We start from the raw sequence: 13,358 nt of genomic DNA, 5'->3' as shown, positions 1-13,358 counted from the left end.
CTCTCACATGGATGATGAGAGTGAAAAAGTAGTTATAAACAAATATTATATTGCAACAGAGTCTAGTACTCAAAAAAAAAATCTAGTTAATTTTAAAAATGCAATAATTGAGATTAAAATTAAAATTTGTCCGCCAAACTAACCGTTAATTGAAATTAAAATCTATTTAGATGTTTCAATTTCGGGTAAATATGGGCTCCCGGCCCGACCCACTTAATAATCGCCGCCTTCACCCGACAACCTATAAATATATGATCCCGCCTCAACTTTTTCTCCAAATTTCGCTCGGCTAATTTCGGAATCGTTCGCGTAATTCTCAGGCTATTCCGTAAACCCTGTTTCCGCTCGTTGCTCTGTTTCTTCGGATTGTACCAATCTGAACTTGCTGTAGAAGAAGGATTCTGATCAGTTTACTCCCGACATTTACAAGCATCTCAGGTTCGCTATTCGAGTTCTTTAGCTTTTAGAGTTTGCAATTCCACCGATGGGATCGGAAGCAATGGATGCGAGTATTGGGCCACATTCCGACTGCAAGTTTTCAACTTTAGGGTTTAATGTTCTAGGGTTTTGTGTATATTTTGGGTATTCTTTTATTGGATTGATAAGATGATCCGGATCGCTACGGAAAATCTGAATTGTTTGGGGGTTGTACAAAAGGTTAATGAATTTGAACTTTTTATTTTTATTTTTTCTTCGTTGAATGCAATCGTCAATCGAGATCCAAAAATTGTTCGATCATTAGTAAAACTTGCGAACGGGAATGGCCCTACGTGATAAGATATTGCGGATACATATTGGAATTTTGTATTCAACAGACAAAAACTGCTAAATCGTTCATTTAAATTGGTTAAATTTTAACCCCATGCTTGGAGAAGTAAACATGTTTGAGAATAGGTTAATAACAAGTCATAAAATTTAACAAATTTTCATTCAGAATATAATTATATTATTAAATATTAATCATTTTACACTATACCATACTTGAATCTTTTCATTTTTATCAATTTTTGAGGCTTAATATATAAAATTTTATAGATGGGCAAAATGGTTGACCTATCTCAATAATGTGTAATGTAACTTGTTAATATTAACACATAATTAGTTAAATTTTTCAACAGCCCACTTGCCACTGATTTTGGTTCACTCCCCAATTACTAATTTACTATGTTGAATTCATATCCACATTTGGACTGAATTGTTCTATGATTTGCATACTGCTATCATTTAAAACTTGGACTTCATAACTATGTTCTAGCTCACATGGTTTTAAGTTTTAGTTTTTCATCCACTTTTATGTTTTTAGGTGTCTTATGTGATGCTAATAGTGTTGTTGGCTTTTGTATTTGCAGACCAGAAATTTGAGGAAACAATTGTCATATTTGCCAATCTTCTACATTGAAAATTATTTGCTATGGCTGTGAAAACAGTACACACTGTTTCGAAAAGACCAGAGGCATCAGTTTTTAACGGACGCAGAGTAGGTTACCGTGTATACAACAAGGTGTGTATATATTGGCTTGAAGGGAGATGCAATAGGAATCCCTGTCGGTTTCTGCATGCAGAATCATCCTTGCAGCAACCAAGGCAGACCCTTTCAACCATATATAATGCTGATAGGCATTCTGTTCAACCCAAAACTTCTCAGAGGAACTCAAGCTACATGAGCCCAAAGACTGGAACTAATTTGACAAATGGAATTGTTGATTCTGCAAACAAAACAGGACCGGAGACCAAAAAAATAGTTTCAATTTCCAGAGGATCTGGATCTAAGGTCAAAGTTACTCAGAAGCCTCAAATAAAGCTATGCCAGTACTGGGTTACTAACCATTGTGTTCACGGAGACAAGTGTAAGGACTTGCATGCATGGTCATTTGGTGATGGGTTTTCGATGCTGACGAAGTTAGAAGGTCATACCAAGGTACTTATCAAAATTGTTGTCAGGTTTTCGTTTTAATGCTGAAGACTGAAGTTTTCATATCAAAGCTTAATGCTTTATTTTATTTTAAAATTTAGGCCATTACTGGAATTGCTCTTCCCTCTGGTTCCAACCAGCTCTTTTCAAGTAGCAATGACAAATCTGTACGGGTTTGGGACTGCCACAGTGGTCAGGTTTGTGTTCTAACTTGTGGTAGTCCATGATAGTTTTACACTTTTCCATGGGAATAATAATGATATTAAGGTAATTCTCATTCTCATGCAGTGTGCTGGTGTAATTAAGTTTGACAAAGAAGTAGGATGCTTAGTTGGTGAAGGTCCATGGGTATTTGTGGGATTGCCAGATGTTGTTAAGGTAGTCTTTCTTTTGCCATTTAAGCTTTCCTGTTTTCCCTTCCAAGTGCATTTTACTCTTTTCGTCTGTCCACATCAATGCTTTCTACATTGTAAATGGTTTCCTTGTTTTAGGTCTGGAACACTCACACTCAAATAGAGTTTAACCTTAATGGACCAACTGGGCAAGTTTATGCAATGACTGTAGGCAATGATAAACTTTTTGCTGGAATAGAGGTAGTTACTGCTGTTAGAATGCTTTATTTTTACTGGCTTTCACATTTTCTAACATGTTAAACGTGCTCGTATAACTCAGTTTAACACTTTTGCGTCTTTTGGCCACAGAATGGTACCATATTGGCATGGAAGTTCACTTCTGAAATAAATAGTCCAGAGCTTGTTTCGTCATTCGAGGGTCACAGCCAGGCTGTGCTTTCACTTGTTGTCGGTGCTAATAGGCTGTACTCGGGTTCCATGGATAACACAATCAGAGTATGATTTTCTTTCCACAGTATTTGATTTGTTCTAGTCATATGATTAATCAACCATTTTGTTTTATCTAATGATGCAACACCTTGAATCACATTTTTTATTCATAGGATGGTGCTTTCTCTTGTATACTGTTTATCTAGTTTTGGTTCTTGTCTGAGTGAGAATCTTTTCATGAATAATATTCTGTTGCAGATGTGGGATCTGGAAAGTTTGCAGTGCTTACAGACACTAAATGGGCATGCTGATGTTGTCATGTCTATCCTTTGCTGGGACAATTTCTTGTTATCTGGTTCCTTGGACAACACTATAAAGGTATGGATTATTGAACTTTGATGGCTTTCACTCTGAAAAAACTCCAGTTGGTAATCTTTTTATTTCACTCATTTCCTTCAGGTGTGGGCTGCAACTGAAAATGGGAGCTTAAAAGTAGTTTATGAACATAAAGAGGAAACTGTAAGTTAGCGTTTTATCTTTCCTAAGGTTAATTGATTTGTTAACACTGTCAGCTCTAGATTGGTTAACCGTATTGTTCTCCACTTCTTCAGGGTGTACTAGCTCTTTGTGGGATATGTGATGCTGAAGCTAAACCTATATTGTTCTGCTCGTGCAATGACAATACCGTCCGGTTATATGACCTGCCATCGTAAGTATAGCGTATAGCATCCATGTATTTCTCTGTTCTGCTGAAAGCTTCACTTTCTTTCTCATCCTAGTTGCTGATTCTCCCCCGACCTCTCTCTGGATGTGGTAGGTTTTCCGAAAGGGGCAGAGTATTCGCAAAGAGGGAAGTTAGATCAGTTGAAATAGGGGTTGGAGGACTGTTCTTTACCGGTGATGCAACTGGACAACTTTCCGTTTGGAAATTGCAGGGAGAAGCCATTGCCATGGCTCCTCAAGTAAGTTGATGGATCACAATTGGTTCTGCAACTGGAAACACCATTTCTTGGTCAGACCAGACCAAATGCTATTGCACATAGTTCAGCTGACATCTAGTTTAGCCTAACTATCAGAGGAAAGACAGGCTGTTGAATATTCAGTCGATTTTTTAAGGGACAGAGAGCCAACAGCCAGACTGCATTTTCTCTGGCAATTTTGTATTCTTGTGTGAAGAAATGATATCTCCATACTTACCACTATGGCTAGTTTGGGTTGCAACTTACAAGATGTAAACAGCTCAGTTTCAAACCTGTAGTCTAGATGATATATTGTATAGATTTGAAATTGATCATTTGTTTGATTCTTTTTTCACAGTATGCTTCTTCTAATAAGAGGTTAAGTTTTGTTTACTTAGTTGTAATGTCATGTGTTTTTCCATATTTCCTCACAATCTTACTGTTTAGTGAGTAGTGACAGTAGTTTTCCATATATACTGCCTATATAATTTCATGCAACTAAGGGTGTGTTTCGTTCATGGGGTTAGACACAAGGAATGAGAAAGAAAGTCATACATTGTTTGGTTGACAACTTTTTAAAATACGTCTATAATTACAAAAATTTATTAAAATTTAAATCAAGTATCATTTTATTAGTTTAGTCATTTAACTACTTTCCTCATTTCATCGCCTTACTAACCTCTCCTCACTTCATTAATTTCCTCACACTTCATAGCCGCTCTTAAATATCAATTGCCTTAATTTTTTATTTTTATATTTTTAAAACATTTATTCTGATTATAAAGTCATACATAACCAAATATCAATATTAATAATTATTTTAATTGCACCAAAATTATGTGTGTTTCACAAGAAACTTGTTCTCAATCAACTCAACTGAACGAGTTGAATTATTCTTGCCTTGTTGTGTGGGGAGTCGCTCAAGTCATAACATGGAACATATTTAGGTTATGATAAATACTTCACATAATGATTTGTATATTAGTGATATGCAAAATTATTATTTCTTAATTTTTTTAATGATGAGAAAAACTAACAATTACTCTGTACTATATCAGGGTATATACAAGATAATTAACAATTACTATTTAAGAGTATACATTGGATAAATCTTACTCTTGTGTAACTACTAACTCACAAATCAATGGAAAGATCATGTGTAATAGACTTGATTAAGAAGGTCTTAACAAGAATTGAGCAAGTGACATTTAAGTATGAGAGTCATGCTCTATCCACTCGACTATCCCTTTCGGAGTGACCCGTCTATTTTTGGTCATCATGAGTTGTTTTCTAAGTGGTGGCTTAAGGGAATATTAACTAAGAGATATATAGCACCAAAAAAAAAAGGGATCAAAATTGACACTTCCTGAATAACTTATCAAAATTAAGAGTAGATCGACAAAACAATAACTAAAATAATAAATTTATACATAAAATATAATTTTAATTTACGAAAAAATTTATAATCTTTACCGCTTGGAGTATAATTAACTTGATCATAGACAAATATGTCATTATTCTTATTTTTAAAACAAAAATGAAAATCTTATTTAAAATTTAAACGACAATAAGGCATGCACTACTATACCCTATTTATGAAAAGTAAGAGACAACAACTTAACAAGTAATCTCCGACAAAGAATAAAAGAATAAAAGTACATTGAGAATGTAAAATATATAATAAAGCTAAATTATTTACAAATTACAATTGAGTTTTGTTGTTGATACACGCTTTAATAATATTTTCATACAAAAACTACTTTCTATTTTCTAATATGACTAAATGTCTGTAGTCCCCAACTTGCTTGGCAACTTGCAACAATTAAAATCTAATCAAATATCTGGATAGTTCCCCACACTAATTCCCCCCCTAATCTAGTCCAATCTCCACAATATTTTGCTTTTCTTTACATTATTTGGAACAAATAGTATGAAGATAATTGTTATGAAACTTAACTGATAATTAAATTAAAACTTACATTATTTTATATTTGGAATAAATCAGAATAAATCTAGTTAGTGTTTTTTTTTTTTTCTATAAAACAAGGCTTGTGGTCCACCGCTTGGGGCAGGCTAGGACCACTTGAACTCTAGCTCACGGGCTGCCCCACAAAAACTCGCTAAAAATTAAGTCTGCAATGAGGAGGCCCTGCTTTGACAGTACTATTATATGATGTGTCATTTTTTTTTTCTTGATTTTTTGGTATTCAATTATTACACAAATATTTATTAACCTATACTATACTAAATTTGACTAATTTATAAGTACTTAATGATTATTGATTTTTTGGTATTCAATCATTACACAAATACTTATTAACCTATACTAAAATTGACTAATGTATAAGTAGTTAATGAAAATAAAGAATTTTTTTACATTTATTTATTTATTTTTTTTTACAGAACATAACCTACTTATAATGACTTTAATGAGGTGGGACTTGAACCTAATACCTTCCATTTAAAAAGGTAATAGTGATGCTATGAAACCACAAAGTACAAGATTTAATAATACCACATCATAACATAAACCTCACTATTCGAGGATTCTACTGAATAAACATCATTTTATGCAATAGCTCGTAAATCACACAAGAAAAGTAAATGATAAGAAAATTATTCGTGACGAACTCGACTGGAATGATGTTGATAGTAATCGTTTGTCGTGACCTTTTGGTATGAGAATCATACTTAATCTCTCGTTATTTTAGAAAAAAAACATTTTTTAATGTATAAACATATAAAGTGAGATGGTGAGAAGTAACCACGTTGGAAGATTGTAGTCCGTCTAATTCAGCGAAATATTGCGGTGAAAAAGAAGTTGTTAGTCACGAGACGGAGATCTGTGTAATCGCAAATTACAAAATTTATCTCAACTGCATGTTACTTGCGACGACGCATTTCTCACGATTTTCGTGTTTCTACATCAAGAAAAATAATTAAATATATAAATAAAAATGTTACTCCTATTATCTCCTAACTTTTTAAAAATCTTTTAATATTTACTTTGATTTGTTGTCTCTCATTAAAAGTAGCTTCACTTTGATTCTTGGGGTATACTATTATAGTAAGCATTTATGCTCTCCATTAAAATGTTTGAAATGACATTACTTCCAAGCTTTCCTATTTTATGTACGAGTATCTTTCACTTCAGAGTAATACTCAACTTGTTAACTAACTTAAAATAAATTTTATAAATTCTATTTTGCTAACAGTTATATGATGTATGATTTGAAAAAGGAAGTAAGATTTGACATTGTTGTGAATATTAGTATAGAAGCTTTTTTTTTTTTTTTTCAAATTTTAAAAAGGGAAAATATGATTTGTGAAATAAAAATGAAATGTTAACAAAAAGATTTCTCTGAGTGGAATATGACACTTTTGGCAAAGCTTTAAAAAGGGGTTGAATTTGATTGGATGAGTGGTTTCCTAGAACGTGCGAATGAAGGGTGTGGTCTGTGGATTGTTCATCCGGTTTTCACTTGGAAAACCAAGAAGGAGGCTCATAGTTTCCGCCTTTTAGCCGTCACCGTTAGTTTCATTCACGGTATTCAAATACCACGTCGCCGCTTTAATACCCATCATGTCCCCCTCATACCTCGTAAACGGTCAAATCCTGGTTTAGTCCCTACATATTTTTATTTTATAATATTATTACAGTAAACAATGGATTTTATTTATTTATTTGGACTTATTCGAGTACTGATATTTCGTAGCTAATGACTTCCTTGTCTTCCAGCAGACCAACTTCAACTTGTCATCTTTTAATTATATTTCCATATTTATCGGAGAAAACTGGATCCAACCTTACTAATCTTCGCATAATTGGTGATTTATATGGAAATTACGTCTTCCACAAGTATCTTTCTCTTTCTCTCACCCAACGAAATTACTAACCCAATTAACTAATAATTATTTATCAAATATTCCCAATAAAATTTAAACTCAAAATATAACATACCTAAGTGTGTCGTTAATGTAGTTGTAAGGTCTTAAGCGGAATCAAAATTAATATCTGATAGTAAATATTATGTAGTAATTGTTGTATTACTAATATTGGTTGGGATAAATAATATTCTGATAAATTTAATTTGGTTTGGTATACAAAAAAATTTTATTTGCATGAAATTTTGTTGAATAGTAGTACGTGAGGAATGCATGAACCAATTGAAGTGGAAGGATTGAGAGAATTCATGATCAAATTGAAGTCGCCATACTCGCATTTATGTCTCCTTTTAGAGGAAAAACTAAAATTGCCTAAGCTCTCACCAAATTCAAATTTCTTATTCGAATTTAATAGTTCAATTTGGCGGCGGAAATTAATTAAAATTCATATAAGTTTTACTTTTATTTAACAAAATAAAAATAAAAAGGGAACAAAAGTTTGAACAGCCATGCATGAAACATGGCTCAACTATCAGCGATCTCCATGGTCAACGGAAGGTTCTCTTCGTTGACACGTTTATCCAATCTCACATAGTCACATTCTCAATTTCTCACCCATTTATACTTATTGGGATTTTTATGAAATTAAAACTTTGCCTAATAAATAAAATTAAATTATTTTTGTTAAGATCACTTCATTAAAAACTCGAAAAATATGATGATTCTTTAATAACGTCATTCCATTTAATGAAATTTTAAAATATTAAATTATCAAATTGCTCCTAATTTTTATATTTAAAAAAAAAAGTGAGTCTCTTGTGCATTTGTCTTACGGATCTTTATCAATGAAATGGGTCTGACCACGATGAAAATGTAATACTTATGTTGAAAAATGTAATACTTTTAAATCAGAATATAATATTTAGACTTGAATAGTTAATTATTAGAAAAAATATAATACAGAGTAGTAATAATGGATAAATTGTTTAATTGTTACTTAGGAGATGAAGTATAATATTTATGACGAAAAATGTGATACTTTTAATTAATATGTAATATTAAGCGTTGAAGAGTTACTTATAATGAAAATTGTAATACTTATGTTAAAAAATATAATACTTATAAAAACTCAACCCATCTCACCATTAAAGATTAGCAAGAGAGTCTAATTTGCCTTTAAAAAAATACCAAAAAGACAACAGCATGGTTGAAAAAACCATATATTTAAATAGCATTATTTACAAAAAATGCCACATTTGTTTACCTAACCTTTCTGGTGTCTTTTGCCACCTTTGCCTCGTAGTTTATGCCCTGCAGTTATGTGCATGTATGTGTACGTATACGTTGAATATTTTATAAAATTATGGATTCTATAATGATATAGGTCCTGTTTGGTAAATAGTTGTTGGCTGATTGCGTTGGCTGTTTGGGTTAGAAGGTATGATTTGTTAATAACATTAGCTGATTGTAAAAAGTTGTTTGATAGATTAGCTGTTAGCTGTTAGCTGTTTGGTATAATTTTTTCTCTCAAAAAGCTAATTGAAAAGGCTGCTTTGAGTAGCCTTTTGAATTTTAGTATTTTAGAGTTACAAAAAGCTTATTAACCAAACAACTAATAGTGATCAAATAAGCCAAAATTGGCTGATAGGCTGATTATTTACCAAACAGGGCCATAAAATTTTATTATTAGTTGGGTGTTATTACATAGTTATTTTGAAGGTTATATTTAGATCTTTATCTTTTGTATGTGTAACAAATTTTTTATCATTAAAAAAATATTTTTTGATCTTATTTTATATGTCGTCGGTTAAAGTTTAAAATTAATATATGAAACTTATATATTTAAAAATTACATTAAAATATTATTAAATATAAAAATTATAAGTAAATATTAGTTTTAAAAAAAGAATTAATTTGATTAATGAATAGTATATAGGACAGATAAAATATAAAAATTATAAGTAAATATTGGTTTTAAAAAAAGAATTAATTTGATTAATGAATAGTATATAGGACAGATAAAATAAGCCGTATGAATATTATGGAGGGGAGGGCGAAACCAACAAGTACTTTTCCTGTGTAATTTTGTTCGAAATAAAAAACCGCCCCTGGTTTTCTTCGTCTCCAAATTGCACCACCTATATATACACTTCCATTTCTCGTAGCTGTCTCACACGCTAAATAAACGAATTTCCACTGAAAGTTGTAGAAGAAGCAGGAAGATACTACACCATTTCTCAACCGTTCTTTTGTTGCTGTTATGGATACTAAGATCGGATCAATCGAAGCTTGTAAGCCAGGGAGCGGCGACGTAGCCAACGCGCCGACAAACGGCGTCAATACGGTTCACTCAACGCCCGTTGCCTTCAGCTCGGCTGAGGCTACTCTAGGCCGCCATCTGGCGCGCCGCCTCGTCCAGATCGGGGTGACCGACGTGTTCAGCGTCCCCGGGGACTTTAATCTTACTCTGCTTGACCACCTCATTGCGGAGCCGGGGCTCAACCTGATCGGCTGCTGCAACGAGCTCAACGCCGGATACGCCGCCGACGGCTATGCTCGGGCCCGCGGAGTTGGAGCCTGCGTCGTCACTTTCACCGTCGGAGGACTTAGCGTCCTCAACGCCATCGCCGGCGCGTACAGTGAAAACCTCCCGCTGATATGCATCGTCGGTGGTCCCAACTCGAACGACTACGGAACTAACCGGATCCTCCACCACACTATCGGTTTACCCGATTTTAGCCAGGAGCTCCGATGCTTTCAAACCGTTACTTGCTATCAGGTCTCTCCTTGATACACAATTATGGTTGCTTAATCCTCATTATATTATTCATTTATTTATAAAATCTAGGTATAATATTATTGATGCATTTTCTTCTTCAGGCTGTGGTGAACAATTTGGAAGATGCGCACGAGTTGATCGATACGGCGGTATCGACGGCGTTGAAGGAGAGCAAGCCGGTTTACATAAGCATCGGCTGTAACTTGGCAGGGATCCCTCATCCCACCTTTATTCGTGAACCGGTTCCATTTTCACTTAACCCCAAGTATGTTCCCTCTCAACCTTCTGTTTTTCTGCTAGATCTTTTTTCCATAAATAATCAACTGCTTTATTACTAATAATAAACTAAGAAATGGTAGTTTATTGTCATGGAGATAAAATGGAATGCTGATACTATATATTTTATAGTCAATGTATATTAAGTTGAGAATACCTTTTATGTGTGTGCATATTCTTTTGGTTTTAGCTCAATTTGGGTAGGTAGGCCACTTAGGATTGCTAAAATCATTTTGATGTACTCTGTAAGGAATTTTGGCTTTCCATATGTTGATCTATTATAAGTTTATATCTCATATTGTTCTGTCTAAAGGAGACTGAATGATAGCTTTCTGCTTATTTGCAATTTCGTATGAGATCTACATTCTTTGTTTATCAGGTGGCTGTAGTATCAATAGGGTGTTCTTGATTGTTTGAATGTGTGTCACATCTTCTGCAATAAATGTGATCAAATTGATTTATGTTTGTTTCTTTGTTGGATAGATTGAGTAATCAGATGGGTTTGGAGGCAGCAGTGGAGGCTGCTGCAGAGTTCTTGAACAAAGCTGTGAAGCCAGTGCTGGTTGGAGGGCCAAAAATGCGTGTTGCAAAAGCTTGTAAAGCCTTTGTCGAGTTGGCAGATTCTTGTGGGTATGCCACGGCTGTTATGCCCTCTGCTAAGGGGCTAGTACCTGAGCACCATCCGCATTTCATTGGAACCTACTGGGGTGCAGTGAGCACTGCGTTCTGTGCTGAGATTGTTGAATCAGCTGATGCTTACTTGTTTGCGGGACCAATATTCAACGACTACAGCTCGGTTGGCTATTCTTTGCTTCTTAAGAAGGAGAAGGCAATCATTGTGCAACCTGATCGTGTGACCATTGCCAATGGTCCTGCATTTGGCTGTGTTCTAATGAAGGATTTCCTTTCTGCACTTGCGAAGAGACTTAAGCACAACAAAACAGCGTATGAGAATTACTCTAGGATTTTTGTCCCTGAAGGCCAGCCACTCAAGTGTGAGCCGAAGGAGCCATTAAGGGTCAATGTTCTTTTCCAGCACATCCAGAAAATGTTGTCAGGTGAAACAGCTGTTATTGCTGAGACAGGGGACTCATGGTTCAATTGTCAAAAGTTGAAATTACCTCAAGGATGTGGGTAAGCACTAGAAAGAATGCAAATTTCATCTCATGAGTTTATCTTCTCCAAATAAACTAAAACAAAATTGCAGATTTCTGCTTTATTGCCTTGTGACCTAATAGCTTATTCACTATTGGTTGCAGATACGAGTTCCAAATGCAGTATGGATCTATTGGATGGTCTGTAGGTGCAACTCTTGGGTATGCACAAGCTACACCGGAGAAGCGGGTGATTTCTTGCATTGGAGATGGTAGCTTTCAGGTGACAGCTCAGGATGTGTCAACAATGCTGCGTTGCGGTCAGAGACCCATCATTTTCCTGATAAACAATGGTGGCTACACGATTGAAGTAGAGATCCATGATGGACCTTACAATGTCATCAAGAACTGGAACTACACTGCACTCATTGATGCAATCCACAATGGTGAGGGCAAGTGCTGGACAGCCAAGGTGAGTGAAATTGACTATACCCGCGATTATGTTCAATTCCAAACTCCTTTTCTGTTGCTGTGAACTTCCAATTGCTGATTTCCCCGGTCGGTCATAACAATGTAGGTTTTCTACGAAGAGGAGCTCATTGAAGCAATTGAGACTGCGACCGGAGCCAAGAAGGATTGTCTGTGCTTCATTGAAGTGATTGTTCACAAGGATGATACGAGCAAAGAGCTGCTTGAATGGGGTTCTAGGGTCTCTGCAGCTAACAGCAGGCCTCCAAACCCTCAGTAAACTGTTAAGTGTCGTTGAGGGAGGAAATAACAAAGGGGAATTGGCTTGTCTACCTTGAACAACTTTCAAGTTTCCCCCTCTTACTTACGTTTGTGTAATCATTGAACTATTATATTGCTCCTCTGTATATCGGAATTTTTTTTTTTTACCATTCCTGTTTTTCAGAATTCTCCGCCCACCGGTTTCCTCTTTTTTGGATTTCTGCATGTCAAATGATTCTTCACCGCGAGGAATACGCATTGGGATATTTTGTTACGTCACAATCTGGGCCCATTGCATAATTGCATTGGGTTAGTGCTATATGATAATTTTGTCAAAAGTCTCAAGCCTAATATTGTCCCTTTCGTAATTCGTAACCTTAAACGGTAGTTAGTTCTGGCCAGCGTGGAAATGTTGACTTGTCGCCTTCAAAGGACATGTCCTAATCATACACAAGCCTTCATACTCGGTGGAAGTCTTAAATTTCATTTCATATAAATTTGTTCTTTTTTCTCTGAATGAAAATGGCGTATATGACGGAGCAATCAGTACTAGAGTGCGAATACTATTAACCATTGGAACTTTCTTCAAGTCCCATATTTCTAGAAATTTTGAGAATATATGGTCTACGAGACTACGACACCGTCATTATTTATCCCTTTACCAAAGTTTAATTCATATCACACATGCGTGTAACTATATTGAGAAACCATGACTTTTGGTTTGTGATGCCACATCGTGTCAGCCTAGCTCCCCACTAAAACTTTCTCAACTGCGTGGTCTGAGCCTCTCGTAATTACTACATTCACATGCAAAAGCTTGCAGGACAGGTGAATAGATTGCGTGGTTTGAGCAGTTTTTGTAAGTATGATTAGGAAAGAAAAAATGAGGGAAAAAAAAATTAAAAAATATATATTTTTTTTTAAAAAAAAACAAAAGGTCAG

The 13,358-nt window shown here is 34.9% G+C and overlaps 2 protein-coding genes across 2 annotated transcripts; both read left to right on the top strand.

The window, feature by feature from the left end:
* Positions 1-226: 226 nt before the first annotated feature.
* On the top strand, positions 227-4,046 carry LOC116006988 (zinc finger CCCH domain-containing protein 48-like). Its single transcript, XM_031247540.1, has 10 exons — positions 227-438; positions 1,350-1,918; positions 2,014-2,109; positions 2,201-2,290; positions 2,404-2,505; positions 2,614-2,760; positions 2,953-3,072; positions 3,154-3,213; positions 3,306-3,403; positions 3,512-4,046. The coding sequence occupies exons 2-10, from the start codon at positions 1,412-1,414 to the stop codon at positions 3,663-3,665; spliced, it is 1,374 nt and encodes a 457-aa protein (XP_031103400.1). The 5' UTR covers positions 227-438; positions 1,350-1,411; the 3' UTR covers positions 3,666-4,046.
* A 5,665-nt stretch (positions 4,047-9,711) lies between these two features.
* LOC116006986 (pyruvate decarboxylase 1) lies at positions 9,712-12,613 on the top strand. Its single transcript, XM_031247539.1, has 5 exons — positions 9,712-10,317; positions 10,419-10,582; positions 11,077-11,727; positions 11,853-12,159; positions 12,265-12,613. Exons 1-5 carry the CDS (start codon positions 9,799-9,801, stop codon positions 12,433-12,435), a joined length of 1,812 nt encoding a protein of 603 aa, XP_031103399.1. The 5' UTR covers positions 9,712-9,798; the 3' UTR covers positions 12,436-12,613.
* Positions 12,614-13,358: the final 745 nt, after the last annotated feature.

This window comes from Ipomoea triloba, chromosome 15, assembly GCF_003576645.1.
Source record: "Ipomoea triloba cultivar NCNSP0323 chromosome 15, ASM357664v1".
In the NCBI taxonomy this organism is placed as follows: Eukaryota; Viridiplantae; Streptophyta; class Magnoliopsida; order Solanales; family Convolvulaceae; genus Ipomoea; species Ipomoea triloba.
This window is presented reverse-complemented; position numbering and strand designations above follow the sequence as displayed.